An 18,522-nucleotide genomic window follows, 5' to 3' on the forward strand; every position below is an offset into this window, starting at 1 on the left:
GGGCCTGGCCACGCACTCAGCAAAGCCTAGTGAGCTGAGTAGGGAGTCAGCCAGGGCTGGCCACAGACCTGGGTGACCTTGGTGGGCCCTGAGAGCACAGCAAGCTGCAGACAGGGTCTGGTGGTGGGGCAGGGCCGCCAGTTCTGGAACCAGGTCCTTCCAGAAGAAAGATGAATTGGAAGTGCCCCTATTTCAGTCTGGAGTCATTGTTTCCACACTGACTTACGGGCAGAGCTCCACATGGGTTCTTGCTTCCTGCAGCATGACCACTTGTCTCCCACACTGGGGGGAACCACTGAGGGGTCGACAGGTTGATCCCCAGCAACTAACGTGGATCGTGAGCGTGCGATGAGGTCCTGGGGCCCCGGGGAACTGAGCCAGGTTCCTTCTGTGATACCATCAGTAGCCCATGTCCCTGGGGGATTTCGGATGGCAACCAGGGAAGTAAGACATGGGCTGAGTCTTGCAGAGTGAACCCAGCCAGAACCAAGGTGCTGGGTGACGCTGGAATGTAAGAGCGTATGTCTGTCTGTGGGCACTTGTCCTACCTGTGAGCGTGCCTGTCTGTGCGGGTGTGCATCTCTGAGTGAGTCTGCTGGTTTTCCTGAAGTCTGATCCAAGCATTCCTGGGCTCCCAAATGGTGAGTATTCCCAGACCTCTCACCTTGTCCACTGGGCCTAAGGAGGCCTCCATGTCTCCAGAGCCATGTGGGCTTCATTCGTCTCCCTGGGGTGTCGCAAAAGAGGGTGAACCATGAGCCCAAGGTGGTCCAATGTCGTGCCCCTTTGGGGTTATTCCTAAGAGGGGGAGAGTAAGTGGAGTAGTGAATTGGGCATCCTGCTGTGCCTGATGTCCCCACAATCCCCTAGAAAGCCCTGGGAACCCTTGGCCACCCCACTCGAGACCCCATCTGTGAGTGCTACAGGAGCCACCGCTCCGTCTGAAACCAGTGACCACCGCCTGCCCACCCTGCAAAGCCTTGTGCCCTGGCCCCAGGAAAACACAGCAGTGCCCTTTGATTGTCTCATTATGCAGAGTCCTCAGACACTGACAGGCAGAGTCTGACCTGCTCCCAGGACTCATGGGGAGGCCAGCTGAGAGTGAGCCTGGGGCTGCAGGACCTGGTCTCCCAGCCTATGAGAGGAGGATATCTATGGAAGATATAGACAGACCCCGTTGCCTCAACACCGAGTGACCACTGGACACTCTGGACAAGAATGCCATGACTCTGTCCTCTGGGCCCTACCCACCCCCGGGGGCTGCCACTCACAGGGTCTGGGGGTCTCTTATCTCAGTCTGTTAACCACCGGCTGTCTCTCTCCCCCTCAAGCCAATGGCAGCCCCACCTCAGGCCTGAGCACCGGGGCCATTGTGGGCATCCTCATCGTCATCTTTGTCCTGCTCCTGGTGGTCGTGGACATCACCTGCTACTTCCTGAACAAGTGTGGCCTGCTGATGTGCATTGCCGTCAACCTGTGCGGAAAAGCCGGGCCCGGAGCCAAGGGCAAGGACATGGAGGAGGGCAAAGCCGCCTTCTCGTGAGTGCAGATGCGCCCACCCCGCCGAGGTCTGGGCTCTGTCCCCGGCCCAGGGGCCCAGCAACCGCGCCACTCTGAGCCATCAGCGGGTGCCTGTAGTGACACTTCCTTCAGCTTCACTTTCCCCATTTGGAGCCCTGAGGGGAAAAGAGCATTGGAGAAAAGTTTCTCAAAGCATGGTCTTTGGGGCGGGGGGTACCTGTTTGAAAACTAGACTCTTGGGCCCAACTCCAGATCTAATGTCTTAGCATCTCACTAAGTGTGGAGATCCCTGCGTTGGTCTAAATGAGGGGAGTTGTCAGAGCTAAGCCTGGAGAGGAGCTGCAAGGGAGGGGCCAGCATCCGAGGGACACACTGGCCTTGCTTTCGTTCATTCATTCATTCAATCATACACCACTCAACAAGTATTTATCAAGCAGCTACTGTCGACAAGGCACTGTTCCCAGGTACTTGATACAACAGGGAATAAAAAAGATAAAAGTCCCTGTCCTCACAGAGCTAAGGATCCAGCTGTTGTCTCTTCCAGCGACATCTGTGGAGAAATGGCCCCCGAGCCAGTTATCGGGAGCCTTTGAGACTGTCACTGGTGGGCTGAGCTGGGCAAGCCAGAAGGGGACAGAGCGAGGAAATCGGTTGTTTAGCACCACCACATGCCAGGCACTGTATGAACACACATGCACGCATGCCTACACATGCACACATGCCTACATGCGCATACTTACAATGTGTGGATTTGTGTGTGTATGTATATATTTGAGCAGTTATCTGTGCTAGACATTGTGCTAAGCACTCTCATTTAATTCTCATCATAACTAGGTGAGGCACATACTATTATTTCCTCCATTTTATAGATGAGAAAACTGAGGCGGGGTGACTAAATCACATGCTCAAGGTCACATAGCTAGCAAGTGTTGTGCTGAGACTCCAACATTGAAGCTGATGGCTCTAGATGCCCATGCTGCCAGCCCTGGGCCAGGCCCAGCTACCCTGAGCTGTAGCTGCTTTCCCCGGGGAGCACCCCCAACACCGCCTGGAATCTAACCAGCAGGACTCTCCCCACAGGAAAGACGAGTCCAAGGAGCCCATCGTGGAGGTTCGGACTGAGGAGGAGCGGACCCCAAACCATGACGGAGGGAAACACACAGAGCCCAACGAGACCACGCCACTGACGGAGCCCGAGTACGTGGGCTGGGAGGGGCTGGCACCTCCTCAGTAGAGCCCCCCACACCTACCTCACCACCCTACCCCCACCTTCCATGCTCCCACCCACAGCACCCGGCCCGACAGTGCAGGCCAGGGTTCCGGAGCCCAGGGCCAGAAGACCCACCTGGCTGAGAAATGCCTGTCCCCACTCCCCTCAGAGAGAGGGGCTGGGCTCTCTCTGGAGTGGCCATGTGAGCACTCAAAGGGTTCCTTGCATAAATGGGAATCCCACCCTGTTCCCAAGTTGCACACGTATTCTGGAAATAGCTTAAGAGGGCAAAACCTCGTTGCGGGAGGCTGAGCAAATTCCCTTGAGGATTTCTTAGAATTCTGGAGTTGTCTGTTTTCCTAAAAGGGTGAGGGAAGCTGGGGACCTGTGGGGTTCCTTGGCCCTCCTCTGCTCAGAAACCTCGGGGACCCACAGACCCCGACCAGCTGTGGTTGTAATTCCTGCCTCCCCATCAAGGATCCCATGGGTTTGAAGGGAATGGAGTTTCACGGGACCACAAAATCTGTGGCTGGAAGAACGCACAGCTCTTAGGGGCCATTCCCAGCACTCACCATCTGCCTTATTCCTGCTTTTCCCCATCTCTGCCCTGGGGACTGCTGAGGGGTAGCTGAGCCCAATTCCTCTGGGACCTAGGAAGCCCAGAGCAGGTGGACGCTGAACTGAAGCCCGCCCCTCCTTGAGTCGAGGCCCAGAGCAGGGATGAGAAAGCCCCAGACAGGTCTGGAGGGAAAGGGAGCCCTGTCCAGAGAGCTGGAGGGAGTCAGCAGGGGAGAAGGGCGAGCAGGTCCCTTTCGAGACCGCCACGTTCTCTGTCGTCTCCTGTGTCCTCTTCTGCCCACCTGGGCATGTGCTTCCTCTCAGCGTCCTCGTGTCTCTGTGGGCCTGTGTTTATGCCTGTGCCTGACCGCATGCCCCCACTGCCCTCTCCTCACCCGCTTCTCTGTCACGTCTCAGCTTCATTGTCTATTCTCTTCTACTTCCTGTCCTCCCCACAGGCTGCCTGCCGACACCACAGCCACTGTCGAGGACATGCTGCCTTCTGTCACCACCGTCACCACTAACTCTGACACTATCACCGAAACCTTTGCCACTGCTCAGAACAGCCCCACCAGTGAGACCACCACCCTGACCTCCAGTATTGCCCCTCCAGCCACGGCCACACCTGACTCAAACTCTGTGCCCGCTGGCCAGGCCACCCCTTCCAAGGGGCCCGGCGTCTCTGCCTCCTCCCCGCCCCAAGCTTCAGCCCCCAAGGTTGCCCCCCTCGTTGACCTGAGCGACACCCCGACCTCAGCCCCTGCGGCTAGCAATTTGTCTTCTAGTGTCCTGGCTAACCAGGGGGCTGTCCTCAGCCCAAGCACCCCCGCCAGTGTGGGGGAGCCCTCCAAGGCCCCTCCGGCCAGCAAGCCGGCCCCTGTGCCAGCCCCCACCCCAGCCGGGGCAGCCAGTCCTCTAGCAGCAGCTGCTGCCCCTGCCACAGAAGCCCCCCAGGCCAAGCAGGAGGCTCCCAGCACCAAAGGCCCGGACCCGGAGCCCACCCAGCCTGGCGCTGCGAAGAGCCCTGCCGAGGCAGCCACAGCCCTTGCTAGCCCGAAGAGCGAGGCTGCCTCCGCCAGCGCCACAAACCCTTCCCAGGGCGAGGACTTTAAAATGGACGAAGGGAACTTCAAGACCCCAGATATTGACCTTGCAAAGGATGTTTTTGCAGCCCTGGGCTCTCCTGCTCCTGCCGCTGGGGCCAGTGGACAAGCCCCTGAGCTTGCTCCTTCCACTGCAGACGGCTCTGTCTCGCCTGCGCCAGCAAAGACCGAGTACGGCCTCTCTGTGTCTGCTGTTGTCGGGTCGTGTCCCGTGGTGGTGTGCGTTTGTGCTGTGCTGTGTCCTCCTTGTTAGATGTGTCTTCAGCCTCATCCAGGGCTTCTCTGAGGCGACTGTCAACCAAGGGGCTGGGATAAGGCAGAGAGCGTGGGGCAGGCAGCCGGGCCCCTGGGAGCAGCCACCTGCTCACTAATTAGGCCATGTTAATTATGGTTCATCCTTACCATCCCAGCAGCCGCGTTTTTTTCCCCAGGGGAGCCCTTGCAGTTGGGCCATTGGTGAAGATAGCTTGCGGAGCCAGTGAAGGCGGCCAAGGTGCCCTTGTCAGCCACCCAGGGCCCCAGTCAGTGGTTATCAGTGCCAGGCTGAGTCCCCCCCAGAAAGGCACCCTTGCGCAGGGAGAAAAGAGACAGGCCCCAAGGCCCCGTCACACGCTGGCTGAGATGCCCACCCTCCCCTTAGAGTGCCTGGGAAGACGAGGGGCTGCGGAGCACAGAATGGCTGTGAGGTCTCCAGTTCGAGGGAAAGTCCTTAACCTTTCAGGTGTCTCAAGTGCCAAAGTGCAGTGGCACCAGCTGAGGCTGGGCCCTGTGCCTGCCCCGCGGCTTCCTGATACCCAACTCTACCCTGGGACTAATGGAGGCAGAGTCAGACCTAGCTTTTTATAGAGGCTTTTGGGAGTACCCCTCGGATACGCTGAGCCACCAGGGGCTCTTGTCAGGAGCCCTGAATCTCAGTGTCGGGAGGTAAAAGGATTCCAATAGCCCTGCCCACTCGAATGCCCTCAGCTCCCACGTAGCAAGTGGGCCCGCTCCAGCCCCTCACTGGACTCCCATGGAAAGCTGCCTCAGCGTCTACTCGCCTTACCCAGGCGAGCCATAGGGGCGGCACCCCGAAACACAGAGCTCAGGGTGGGGCGGGGGCAGGCAAGAGCTGGTCACTTGCAAAGAGGCCCCGGAATCATCCTGGGAGCCCAGCCCGACATGCCTCATTTATATCAAGCCAAGCTGCTGCCACTGTGGCTAGGCAGGGTGAGGAAGAGGCTGCCTCTGCTACCCCCTGCCATGACCCCAGCTGACAGCAGAGCCCCTGGTGTCGATTTAGGGCTGGAATAGGAAAGGACGCGATCTGATTCAGGGCTTCTCCACTCTGGCTGCACCTGAGAATCACTCAGGTGCTTGTAGAAGTCACCATGTCCAGACTAATTAAACCAGGATTCTGGGAACATGGCCCAGGTATGGGTGATTTTTAGAGCCCCCAGGCGCTGCTGACATGCATGCCAGGGTGGAGGCCGACGCTGTAACTGGAGCCCCTGCGAGGGCCTGGCTGCAGCGGTGAGAGGTCTGCACACCGTGGTCTCAGCGGTGCTGTTTTCCTGATTCTCCGCAGGAAGGGCCCTGTAGAAGCAAAGTCGGAGTGCCAGGAGACAGAAACGAAGCCAGCGCCAGCCGAAGTCAAGACGGTCCCCAACGACGCCACACAAACAAAGGAGAACGAGAGCAAAGCATGATGGGTGACGAGAACCGAGCAAAGATCAAAATAAAAAGTGACACAACAGCTTCACCAGAGCATTTCCAATATCACACGGACACACACACACAAACACACACACACACACACACACACACACACACATCTCATTCCTCTAGTGTCTTTTGCCTTTAAAAAAAAAAACGAAACAGATAAACATGGGATCTCCTTTTTGTAGGTTTATAGAAAGGGTTCCTTTGTTGCGCACTCACTTGTAAGAAAATGAGACAAAAAGGTTAAACCCACAGCCAAACTAGGACACTCCGTTCCCTGAAACCATTTAAAAATCAAACAAAAGGACCCCAAATTAAGAATCTAGGAAGCTCAGAAAAAAAAAAAAAAAAATCTAGGTTCAGGAAGACCACACTTGGTGTTACCCAATTGGCACAGACCAGTTTCGGAGAAGTACTTTCAGGCACTAAGACTAACCGAATGAACAAAGTCCACAGTTTATTTTTATACTTTCAGTCGAGTTTGAACTCTGTAAAACCTCATAAATAAGTTATAATTTCTGTTCACTTTGTATTTGTTCAGTATGCAAAGTGTGCCACCCTTTCTAGCTGAATTCAGTTCCCACGTAGACTCTTGTTTTGTAGGAAGAATGCCAAATTGCAGCTTCTGGGGGTAGATCTCAATTTGCAGTATTCAGACTTCTTTTTCTTTCTTTCTTTTTTTTTTTTTATCCTTTCTGCCAACTTTGTTTTCCAGTGTTTACAATTTGACAAATGTTTGACTTCAGTTGTGTTTAAATGTCCGTGTAAAATAGCTGCCTTTTTTTTTTTTTTTTAAGTAACAAATACCGCCTAAAGGTAGGTAGGATCATCACAGGCTTGCTTTAGAACAGACAACGTTACGAAATATGACTGTTTACAGTGGCTCTTCCCCCGTTCTGACCTACAGTTTTTGCCTGTGTCCGACTCAGGTGAAAAATCCATCTCGTTCCAGAATGGTTTTGCTTTGGATTTTTGGTTCTTTTTTTGTTCCTTTGGGGGTTAGACCACTTTCCGATTAGCCGCCACCTGCCTGCATGTGTGAAAAAGGGTCTGCTCCCCAGGCGCTGACACCCTTCCTTTTGAAGGACTCCTTAGGCTTTGTTGAATGAAGCAGAGAAGATTGTATAGTTGGGGCTGGTCTTGGTGATCACACGTTTTTACCCCAAACATCCCCTTTTTTGTAGAAAGCCAAATAAAATATATACATACCATTTCCTTTTGAGCCCAGAATCTAGATTTGAGCGGAAGAGCATGTGTGTGCTTCAGGGAATTAGTGTCTTTTTTTGGAAATCTGTTGAAGTAAAGTAACATCGGCCTTCTGTTCACTTAGGCAGCATTTATAGAAACAAAAGAAGAAAAAAAAAAAAAACAACAACCTGTCTGGAGTCATAACACAACTTTCCTGGATTGGAAACCAAGTGGGGAAAAAAATACAGAAACTTTTAAGGGGGATGGGAGGGGGGAGAAGGGAAAAGCCAGCCCTTTGTATAGAAATTTTGCTTTTTTTTCTCATTCTACTTTAGAACTGCAAGCTTGTGCACTGTGGATGCGTGAATATTTTAGTGTGAAACGTGTTTTTGTCATAGTATTGAAATAAAACTTCAACATAGTTTGGTTGTGGAAGGTATAGCAGATAGTTCAGAAAAATATTCAGGAAACAAAAATAACTCTTAAAAGGAATCGAAGCCTTTAATAAAGAAAATGAAATACAAATGATTATGATGACGAAGATGTCGCTAAGTAAACAGAAATCAGTACTCCGGCATGCGTTCCTTTGCTAAGGTACAAAGCAGCAAGAGGTTAGGGTGGCAAGACTGCCCCTGAGTCTATTCTGTGGGCCACACTCCCCAATGCTCTGACATTTCTGCAGTCTGATCAGTGGCGATGCTAGATTATAATTTCAAACTGTGAAAAATAATGGTCTTGTCATTTGCTAAATGTGGGGTTATTTTGCATTTTCTCAGCTCATGGGGATGGAAATGGAGGATTCCAGAATACACAGCCTGGCCCCTTTGGTTCTAGGACCTGCACAGATCTATGGTTCAAATGCACAGGCCCTCGGGGAAGAAGGAACACGAAGACAGATCTTAGAGCACACGGTAGAATGTGAGAGGCAGGGAGGGCCCAGAGGTGAGGGGCAGGCTCTTCTGGTCACAAGACTGTTCCGCGGAATCAGTTCCTCGTCTTGTGACGTTGAATGGCTTTGACCAAGCAGGCCAAGCCCGCACCATACTTTGTCAAGACTGTGCAGTACGTTCCAAGTGGTTGTGGTTAGGCAAACTGATCTTGATTCCGATGGTTAGAAAGAGACAGAGGTGTAGTCAGCCCTCAGATAACCTGGCCCAGGGCAGCTGACCCCCCAGAACCCTGGCTCCACCATTAGCTGGTACCCAAGACTCTGCCCACACTTTGGTCTGCCTCTCTCCCATTACACATAGGTTTGTCTCAGCATGCATGAGTTTTCCTTTTTAAAAAAACAAAACAAACAAACAAAAAAACAATGCTTTCTCTAAAATCAAAGAGGGAGTCACTTTATTTTCAAGATGTTCTATCTTTTATGTTAAGAGATGAAAGCTTATAATTTTCCTTTTTTAATTTTTTGAAGGAGGGATCAACTCCACCAGTTTCCAATGTCTATGTGTCTATATGTGTATGTACCATACATATGTATTCGCATAAAGACCGGCATGGCCAAGTTCTGCTGGAGGGGCACGCGAGTGCCGTGAGCAGGGCCTCCCGATCCTGAAGGGCCGTCGTGTATATAGTGCAGCTTTTGAAGTGGAACTCTATTTTCACACTTTTCTATGGAGCCTTCCAAGTCCCAGGTTTTCACTCGCGGCTGTCTGTCTGGACGGTGGTTCTCAGACCTCCATTAACATCCCTACCCAGCATTCTGTACTTTGGGGGCCTTCTCTCTTGTTATAAAACTTTTTACCAAGTGAAACATCGATACCACCTTTGTTTCCATTCTCACTGGTGTAAATACTGAGTACTAACTGAGAATTTTGACTTTGCATTCTGTCAGAATACTTGTGTTCAATAAAAATCGAAAGAAAAACAACTGCTGTGGTCAAACTGGGATTTATTTCGATTCAGCGAGTCTGTTATGGGAATGGAATGTGGACATGTCTGTGGTATTTTTTTTTTTTTTTGACCTTGTGAGCAAGGTTAGTTAAGTCCCAGTGTCTTGAGTTCATGTCACCTCAATGATGGTTTCTATTTTTTCTTTTTTTCCTCACAAGTTAATAGAGGAGTCCTAGTTTAGAAGGGCCAGACATCAGATTCAGGAAGATTTCATTTAGATCCTGGTTCTGCCACCTCCTGATTGACCTTGGAAGGGCTACTTAATCTCCATGAGACTCAGTTTCCCCTTCTGACAGACAGGAAATACCCAGTGAATAGAGCTGAGGGGCTGGTTGATGAACGAAATGTGTACGTGAAGGCCTACCGCAGTCCTTTCGTGGCGTGTAGCAGGTACTCGATCAATGGAACAGTGGGAGTTAGTGCTGTTGGCCCCAGGTGAGTGATACCATCAAACCCAGCTGCAGGAACAGTCAACACCTGGGTTCCAAGACTCCAGCAATAAGGTAGACCAGGAGGCTTATTCCACAATAGGTCATGCCTCCCTCCTCTTGCTTTGCCCCATCTCTCAAGACTTAGAGCCATAATTCAGCCCCTGGAATTTAACACAGTCTCTGAGCCGGACAAAGAGTGAAGGAAACTTTGCCTCAGCTCAGAGTTCTTTTGCATATGCTGCTGCCTGGCTGTGTCTGGAAGAAGCAGCCGCTTGAGTTGGAACTGTCTACTAACCTGTGGATCAGGAGTTCCTGGGAGACACCTGGCTGCAGGGCCAAGACTAAGGTGACTCCCAGGGCACAAAATGTAGGGAGATGCCCACTCTCAGGGCTGCCCCTGCCCTTGCATGAATCTGAGGGTGATGCCTTCTTAATCCTGGGCCTAGAGGCCTCACTTGCCTGTAATAGTGACACACGGCCACGTGCATCTGTGTGATTTCCTTGGCCACAGATTTCTAGCCGCATATGGCAGGGGGTGGTGGGGAGAGAAACAAATCACATTGCTTATCAAGATTTGCAGAACACGTGAAATGATAGCCATCTCCACTGATCTAGGAAAGCTTGCTCCCAGAGGCTTTCTCCTTTCAGGCTAGTTTCCTCTCAGATTGTCTCAGTATTTATTATGTCCAAGGCGCTTGGGATACAGCAGTGAACGAGATGTCTCTCTCGTGGAAGTTAAAACATTTAAGTATGGGAGTAGGCCAGACAGCAAACACATAAACATCTAATACGCTGGGGCAGTTGTTAGGACTATTCACACATATACCAGTTCTTCTCCTCTTCCCAGGTACGTGGCAGGATTGCACTTCTCTGCACACATAAATGTACGCAGGGCCGTATGGCTTGCATCAGTCAAGGACACGTGAGCAGTAGTGTGTGTCGCTTCTAGGCAGCGCCTTTGATGTGGCCCTTCTCCCCTGCCACGGCAATCAGTAGTGCTTCAGGTGGTGGAAGGGCCATGACCAGCGCCCAGAGTGAGGGATGTGAACAGATGACCCAAGATGGACGTGGAGCGTGCATGACGGGGGAACCCAGTGGTGGGCTGGTAAATGTTTAACAACCAGCTCTCCAAGGGAGGAGGGGGCAGGGTGTGTGTGTGCATTTATTATAAACTTCACTGATATAAAGGATGCAATTTACAAATAATAAAATATACAGTACCCCATATTGAAATTGCGTATCTCCGACTGACATAGAATGCTTTGGTTCATTTCTGCTGAAGTCTTGTATCCATACTCAGCTTTCGGTTCCAGTTCACAAATGAGCATAGTTCCAACCTGAATGTTGGTTGATACGTTCAGTTATATAAATAAGATGAAACAATGGAGACATACGGTCAGAACTTCCCTCATTCATTTATGGTATGAGTGACTTCTTAGTTGAATCTAGTATAAGTTTTTGAATACTGGAAGAATACTGCCTCAATTCTTTTTCTGCTGTTCGCACTGTAACACCTGGCAGACATGGCACACCTTTAATCTGCATCATAAAATATTTTCCCCATTATTTTCATAAGTCTAGATAAGCACTAAAAAAAAAAAAAAAGTCAAACCCTGATTTGTAGCATTTACTGATTTCAGCAATGTGTAAATACTCTCAGTGTGGCCGATTTCAACACGGCACCACCAGAGGAGGGCTGAGGTGGAGAACACACAGCAGCACGTGACCACATACACTGTGTTTACACCATGCAGACGACAATAGACAAAAATAACCTCGAGTGCACAGATGATAGTAGTATGTAGTAATAACAATTTCTAATATAACAGTAAAATGTAAAATTAGAAGTGATACACTTTGATTATTGCCTTTTAAAAATACAATTTAGTTAATTGTAACTATATCATTTAACTTTGAATAATGGCTATGTGTAAAAACTGGCTCATAGATTTCCTGAAAACTTAACAATTGGTTCTCTGGAGCCAGTGCAAGTTGGCTCCAGCATATTGCTGGATAACTCTTTATATTATAAGCCACTCAAATTTGGGGTTTGTTTCCATAGCATTATGTAGCCTATCACATTTAAATCAGGGAACAGTGTGTGCTATGGATAACTATAAAGCCAAGTAAGGAGGTGAAGTAGTATTATACAGGGCAGTCAGGGTAGTCCTCTCTGAAAAGGTGACACTTGTGCGGTGACCTGAAGGATGTGAGGAACTGAACCATGCAAGTATCTGAAGGAAGGTATCTCAGGCAGAGAGAACAGTGTGTGCAAAGGTCCTGAGGTAGGGACTTAGTTATTGCGTTGGAAGAAGAGCAAGAGATGGAGTGGGGTGGAGACTACGGAGGCAGGAGATGAGTCAGAGGATTCCATGAGCCAGATCTCATAGGGTCTTTATTGTCAGAATTTTGCCTTTTTCTTCAAGTGAGATGGAAAGTCAAGGGAAATTTGAGCAGAAGCCGGGCATGACCTGAGTTTTAAAATGAGCACTCTGGCTGCTGGGTATATAACAGACCACAGACAGGCATGAGAGGACATAAGGGTACCGGTTCAGAGGCAGTGATCCAGAGGGCATGAGACGGTGCCGGTGGAGGGCTGGGCAGCGGCCAGTTTCCAGACATATGCTGAAGGTAAAGCCAGCAAGACTGGATGATGGATTGGATTGGGGGTTTGAGAGCGGCATCAAGGATGACTTCCAGATCTCGGGTCTGGACATTTGAAAGGACGGAGGAGCCATTTACTTTCCAAAGGCAGTGAAAAGAAGCAGATGTGGGTGATGCAATGTTTGGCTCTGGACACTTCGAGTCTGAGATACCTGTGAACACCTGAGTGGAGGCTTCGAGTAGGCTGCAGTCTGGGAAGTCCAGACTGGAGCTACATGTAGGAGCTGTCAGCGTACGGCTTGTATTTCAAACCCAGGACTTGGTGAGATCACCGAGGGAATGAATCTAGGTTAAGGAGAGAAGAGAAATGAGAACAGTCCCCAGAAAGGAAAATGCACAGGTGGCTCTATCGCAAGGAGAACCGTCCAAATTCAGCTACACCACTCGCAGACTCCCCGTGGGGGACAAGACTCAGTGTCTCCTTTCCACAGCGGCCCCTCCTCTTCCCTTAATAGCACTTGCATCCACCTGTCCTGCTGGCTGGCAGGCATGGGTGTGCTCTGGAGCCTAGAGAATAGCTTTGACTCGTAGCTGGAAAAGGATGTCCTGGTGCCCCTGTCACCCTGGGTGTGTGTGCATGCCACTGCCACTCCAGTGAGGGCCCTCCATACTGCCCAGGCCCTCACGGCCCCTTCCTCCCAGATGACCTCGGGAGACACTCCGGCGAGGTTGCCAGTGAGGACTGCCCTGTGGGAGGAGCCCAGCCTCGTCCCTGGTGCTACTGGGGCAGGCAGAGCGGGGTGCCTCTGAGTCATGACAGTCACTGCTCCAACACGTCAACCGCTCACTCACTGGCAGAAACTGCTTTGCCTCGACGTTCTCGTGTTGCATCTGCCTTGTAGAACTCTAGCCCTGGAAAATCACCTGGCGGCCACCACTTCACTGACACCCGGTCAGCTGGGTGCCGTTCAAGAAAAACCACATGACCAGGCGCATCGGTAGCGATACATAACAAAGGTCACTCTCAGTGAGACTCTCTGCACCGCCCAGTCCTGGCATTTCTCAACAACTCATTCATATTCTCCTCCACAAAAATGTCTTCACTTCCCCCAAACCGATTCCTCCCTCATCCACCCCTTTCATCTCATCTCAGTGAGTGCTCTTGCTTCCTTCTTCTAAGGGAGAGGAGAAGCTGCCAGAAAAAGACACCCTCGGTTCCCAACACCAGATCTGCACCAAATCAATACCTACCTGCATCCGTGTCGTCCCTTCGTCCCTCGCTCCTGTTATGACAGAAGCAGCATCTCCCTTTTCTAAAGCCAGTCCTTTTCCCCGGCCCTGGCCTTCGTCTTCCCTTCAAGGCGTCTTTCCTCATTCATTCAATATCCATTCAAGTGTTTCTTGAGCGCCTGCCAAGGCCAGGAACCATTCTAGGTGCTGAGGAAACAAAGCCCCACCCTCATACAGCTCTAATAAATACAGACAATAAGTCGATGATGACAGGTGCTGCAAAGGGACATGCACAGGTGAGGCAAGGAGGCTGGCAACTCATGAGGGAGGAGCTGCCATGTCACATGGGGCAATCAGGGAAGACCTCTCTGAGGAGGTGGCATTTAAGCAGAGACCTAAAAACATGAGGGAGCTTGTGTTGCAAGTACTTAGAGCCCTACTCTGCTGGCTCCTTCCCACCAAGCTTGTGTGGTGGGTAAGACTCTCAATGAATATGAAATAAATTTTTTTTCTAATACTGAACTTAAAGTCTCCTTCAATTTGCCATTCCATGGGATGGTAGAACTTTAATCTCCATCAAATTAGGGTCTCATCCTCAACCCTCTTAATGTTGCCAATGAGACCCCTAATTACCTCTCCAAGCCCACCTCACACTGCTCTCCCTTCACACTCGAACTGCCAGAAACAGTGAAAAGATTTTATATCCTGAGCTATGCCTTGCTCTTCCTCACCTCTGTGTCCCCACATGCCGAGTGCTTCTTGCTGTCTCTGGAATTCTCTCAAGCACCCTCCAATGCCCACACAAATCCTGGACTTCTACTCCATCCTTAGGCCTCAGTTTAAATATCTTTTGCTCAGGTAAGCCTTTCATGTCACCTGAGCCAGGCTGTATTCTGCTGTTCTATGTTCTGTCCAGGGCCAGTGTGCAGCTGACACTCGCTCGTTTGGTCACATCAGGTTGTCCAAATATAGAAATACTTCTTCACTGTTGTAAGTAGCTGCTGTCACCCCAGTCCCCCACACAGGTAGCCCAGAGAGGGGTTCCAGGGTTCTACTACAATGCTATGGCTGGCGTCCACAGAATGCAGTCTGTAAAATGTTTTTAACATACCCTTTGGTTATATCCTAAGACCCCATGCTTCGCTTAATCTCTAATTTGTTTGTCTTGCTCACTGACCTCTAAACCCCTCCTGGGCAAGTTCTGTGTCTGTCTTAATCACTACTTTATCCCAGCCCCTTGTTCAGCACCCGTCACAAAGTAGGGACTTGATATTTGTCAGCCTTATGAATGACTAAGTGTAAGGACGCATGAGTAAAGTGATTGTGTATGTGCACCAGCTGAGGTCACCTGGCCGTGTCACCTCTGTGTGCGTGTGCATGCAGACAGAGTCTGCACTTGGCCAGGGAAGATGCCTCTAAGAGCCCCACAGCAGTGCCCGCTGCCCAGTACCCTGGATCAAGCCCACAGCAGGGGCAGGGGCAGGTCCCGTCGCAAGGCTCACATGTGGCTGGAGAGAGACCGTGCTCCGCCTGCCCAGCCTTTGGTCATGGGGCACCACCCTCCTCCTTCCCAGGCTGGTGACAATGTCCACCCAGTGAGCAGCACCTCTGTGATAGGGGCAGAGCTGGGAAGACTTGAGGTAGGGGACCCTGAATGGCAGGAACATTGCTACTGCGTCCACCTGTGTCTGTCTCAAAGCTACGGTTAACTGAGGAACAAAGCTGACCACACAAAGCCTGTGCACTTCCTTTCTTGGAGTCTTCACTCTTACGGGGCAAACTTCGGGGTTGGAGGCTGGGGAAAGGGAAACCAGGAGGTATGGTGTGATCTGGGAAGGGGCTGCGGTCCCCAGTCTGGGAGTCGGTGGCCAGGGGACGGCGCTGTGCTGTTTCTTCTTTCTGAGCAGAGGAGCTGTCAAGCCCGGTTCAGAACAAGACAACCCACAAGGATCTGTCTGTTTAGGGTGGCTCCGTCATGATGGTCCTCCACGGCCACTGGAGAGGTGGCAGTGAGTGTGGGGAACAAAGCCTCAAAGATCACTCAGGCTAATAGGGGAAGAATCTTTCCAAGAGAGCCCCCGTTTCTAGCCCACGAGTCCTGTCATCCTGCACATTCTGCTGCCGAAGGAGGAGAGAAAGCAGATCCTCCTCCGAGACAAGGCGCGAGTCTCCCAGGGCAGCCACGACTGCACACAGGCACGGGCTGGGAGGCAGCAGCAGCTGTCCTGTCCAGCCACACTGGGCCAAGCCCCTCTAGCACCCCCTGCCTCAGCCATCTCTGGAGGCACTGCTTAAACTGTATATTCCTGGAGCCCAGACCCACATACCCTGATGCTGCAGGTCTGGGACGATGAGAGTCCATTGCAGGTGGCCCCTGGACCGCACGTGGGGAGGTGCAGGTGGGCGTCTGGGGCACCTGGGCCAAGGTCCCAGCTCCATCCAGCTAAGGGCTGGGGAAACACTTCTTTGGGCGGCTCTGTGGTCCCACGTGGACAGACAGGAAGCACTGTAGACGCAGCCATGTGTCTGGATGTCAGCAAGACGCCTCCCGAGGCTCAGCACACATGCTGGAAGGCAGAGTTAGCATCCCGAAGGCGCTTGGCCTCAGCCGTGGGAGGAAACCGCAGCTGAGTTGGTGCAATGTCACAGGGACAGATGCAAACTCCTGAAAGCACTCTGAAAATCCAACCCCCAAAGCGCACACAGATGGGATAAGGCTCAGCAGCAGAGCATATTTTAAATGGGGAAAAAAAAGACTATGGAGTTTAAATCATCTACATGGTCAATATGAGAGGTGATGCAGTGTAGACACTCAAAAATACTTGTAATATTGAAATTGTCAGTTTATTTTTATTTAACACTTCTATAACACTATGTCTGGCACTGTTCTAAGCACTTTACAAATATTTACTCGTTTAGTCCTTGGAACAATTCCAAGGTAGATACTATTATTAACCCAATTTGAGAGATGAGGAAACTGTGGCACAGAGAGGTGTGGTAACTTACCCTACGTCACATAGCTAGTAAGAAGCAAAGCCGGGATTTGAACCCAGACATAAGGCATCCACAGCAAGGAATTGTGAGACACCACTCAGCCCTGATCTGGTGGGACCACACTCGTGCACAGCTTCCAGGTCCCTTGCCACAACCCAAGGACAAGCCCTGGCCAGAGGGCCTGTCCAGGGCAGAACCACTGGAGAGTGGAGGACTCAACGCTGCATCTGAGGAGGAGCATGTGGAGGAGGAGTTGGGTGTGTTTAGCTTGGGCAAGAAACCGAAAGCAGGGCAGGAGGGCAGTGCGGCAGAACGTGGACTTCAAAGGGCCGTCTTCACATGGCGGGAGGGCCGTCATTTAGAAAAGGGCTGGACTTAATATGCAACACTGCTCAGGGCTCACATAGAACCTGCGTTACAGGGAAACTGGTTTTATATAACACACACCAAGAGAAGACTGTTCTGTCAGTTGTAGTGGCCCTAAAAGTGGACAGTCAATGACTTCAAGGAGAGGCCATGCAGCCACTCTTCAGGCATGGAGAGAGGAGACCGGCACATCGGTGCACGATGACCCAGTTCAGATTCCAGATTCCTTTGATAGCAACAACCACTGAGGCCTGGAGCACTGAAGGCAGAGGAAGCAAACTGCCAACACAGTCACAGCCGCTGTTCAAATTCACCTTCCAAGGGCAGACCGTGAACTCAGTTTTGGATGGCAGGAAGCAAAGGTCAGAATGCAGAGAGGGGCTGCAGCGAACAGACAGGGCCTGCTGAGGAGCAGGCGAGCCCCGAGAGAGGGGAGACTTTCCAAAGACAAACCCTACCTGCCCCCAGAGAAGACCCAAGCCCAACCACACTCCAAGAAAAGAGAATGTGGCATTTGCATTTACTCATTAGTTCAGCATTTATTAAGGTCCAATATCTATTGAGCACCAACTATGTGCAGCACTGTGCTGAGTAATGGGGTGTAGTGATGGGTATGACAGATAACATCCCTCATGGACGTTATCCATCCAGCTCTGATGGAACTCAGCATCCAGCACACGGGAAAGGTCATGGGCTCCAAAGAGCAGCATATCTAGTGTTAGAATCTAGGCCCTGGTACTTGCAAGCTGTGTGACCAAGGTCGAAGTGCTTAACCTGGCTGAGTATGTTCGCCTCATCTATAAAGTGAGGATTCCTACCTCATAGAAGTGTTCGAAATTTGAAGAGGCCTAGTACTTGGCATGTGATACATCAGCATTAGTGTTTATGTTAGTCAGGGTTCTCAGCTGCAAGCGTCCAGAACGGATTCTGGCTGATAAAACAAAACAAGGAGTTTATGATAAGGATATTGGGTGCTTTGCAGAACTGTGGGAGGCCAAGCTTCCAAAGGCAATGCCCATAACGATGCCGCACAGCTGGCCTTATGAGAAAGCCACCACTGCCCATGCCCCCTGCAATGCCACCTCTGGACCAAGGACTCACCTTCCAACTGCTACAATCAACCACCCCCTTCTCCATCTCCTGCCCTGAAAGAGAAAGCAAGCACCTCTGCCGCCATCTTTGCCCACAAAATGGGCTTGGAGAAGAGCCTCTCTCTCACATCCTGATTGGAGTCTCACATTGGTGAGTGTGGTCAGAGCAGCCTGTGTCTCACCGACACCCAGTATCTGTAAAGAGGCTTGGGCAATGCTGGAACTTCCTCCAGCAGAGCAAGGATGTGCAACAAGCGCTGGGCAGACAGACCTCACAAACGTCCACTGGAGTCCCTTGCCCGGTCTGTTCACCAAATACACACCCAGTCTCCTGTCAGTCCTGACAACTCCTGGTGGACATGCTCCAGACTTGCCAAAACCTCCCTGGTCCCTCCCTGAGACCCTGGCACAACACTCAAGTCCTTTGTATGCATCCACCCGCACATGAGAGCCCCTATCTCCAGTATAAAGGGGAGTCCCAGCCTGAGCCTCCCAGGGGAAACTCAGGTGAGCCGGCTGGCCCTGGCTGGGAAGGGCAGAGTGGGCTAAGGCTGCCACCAAGTGGCAGTGCTGAGAACCATGGGGAGACCAGGCCTTCCCCCAACCTGGCCACCCAGGCAGAAAGTCAC

General features: G+C 51.4%; 1 protein-coding gene and 1 long non-coding RNA gene across 5 annotated transcripts in view; one reads left to right on the forward strand and one right to left on the reverse strand.

The window, feature by feature from the left end:
* NCAM1 (neural cell adhesion molecule 1) overlaps positions 1–9,151 on the forward strand; it is a 301,367-nt gene extending 292,216 nt beyond the window's left edge. For 2 of the 4 annotated variants that reach the window (XM_012659193.1, XM_012659194.1), the window contains 3 exons: positions 1,332–1,539; positions 2,602–2,718; positions 5,960–9,151. In XM_012659193.1, coding sequence (XP_012514647.1) covers positions 1,332–1,539; positions 2,602–2,718; positions 5,960–6,080 — 446 coding nt within the window. In that variant the 3' untranslated portion in view covers positions 6,081–9,151. Of the gene's footprint in view, positions 1–1,331; positions 1,540–2,601; positions 2,719–3,747; positions 4,564–5,959 lie in introns of all 4 variants that reach the window. The other 2 variants (XM_012659192.1, XM_012659196.1) reach the window with 2 other exon arrangements.
* On the reverse strand, positions 683–4,716 carry LOC105822249. The gene is made up of 3 exons (XR_001138096.1): positions 4,439–4,716; positions 1,348–1,676; positions 683–798 (listed from the first exon to the last, which is right to left on the reverse strand). It is a non-coding gene; the product is annotated as an uncharacterized LOC105822249 (long non-coding RNA).
* Positions 9,152–18,522: the final 9,371 nt, after the last annotated feature.

The sequence above is a fragment of the Propithecus coquereli genome, unplaced genomic scaffold, assembly GCF_000956105.1.
Source record: "Propithecus coquereli isolate 6110/MARCELLA unplaced genomic scaffold, Pcoq_1.0 Scaffold6, whole genome shotgun sequence".
Lineage (NCBI taxonomy): Eukaryota > Metazoa > Chordata > Mammalia > Primates > Indriidae > Propithecus > Propithecus coquereli.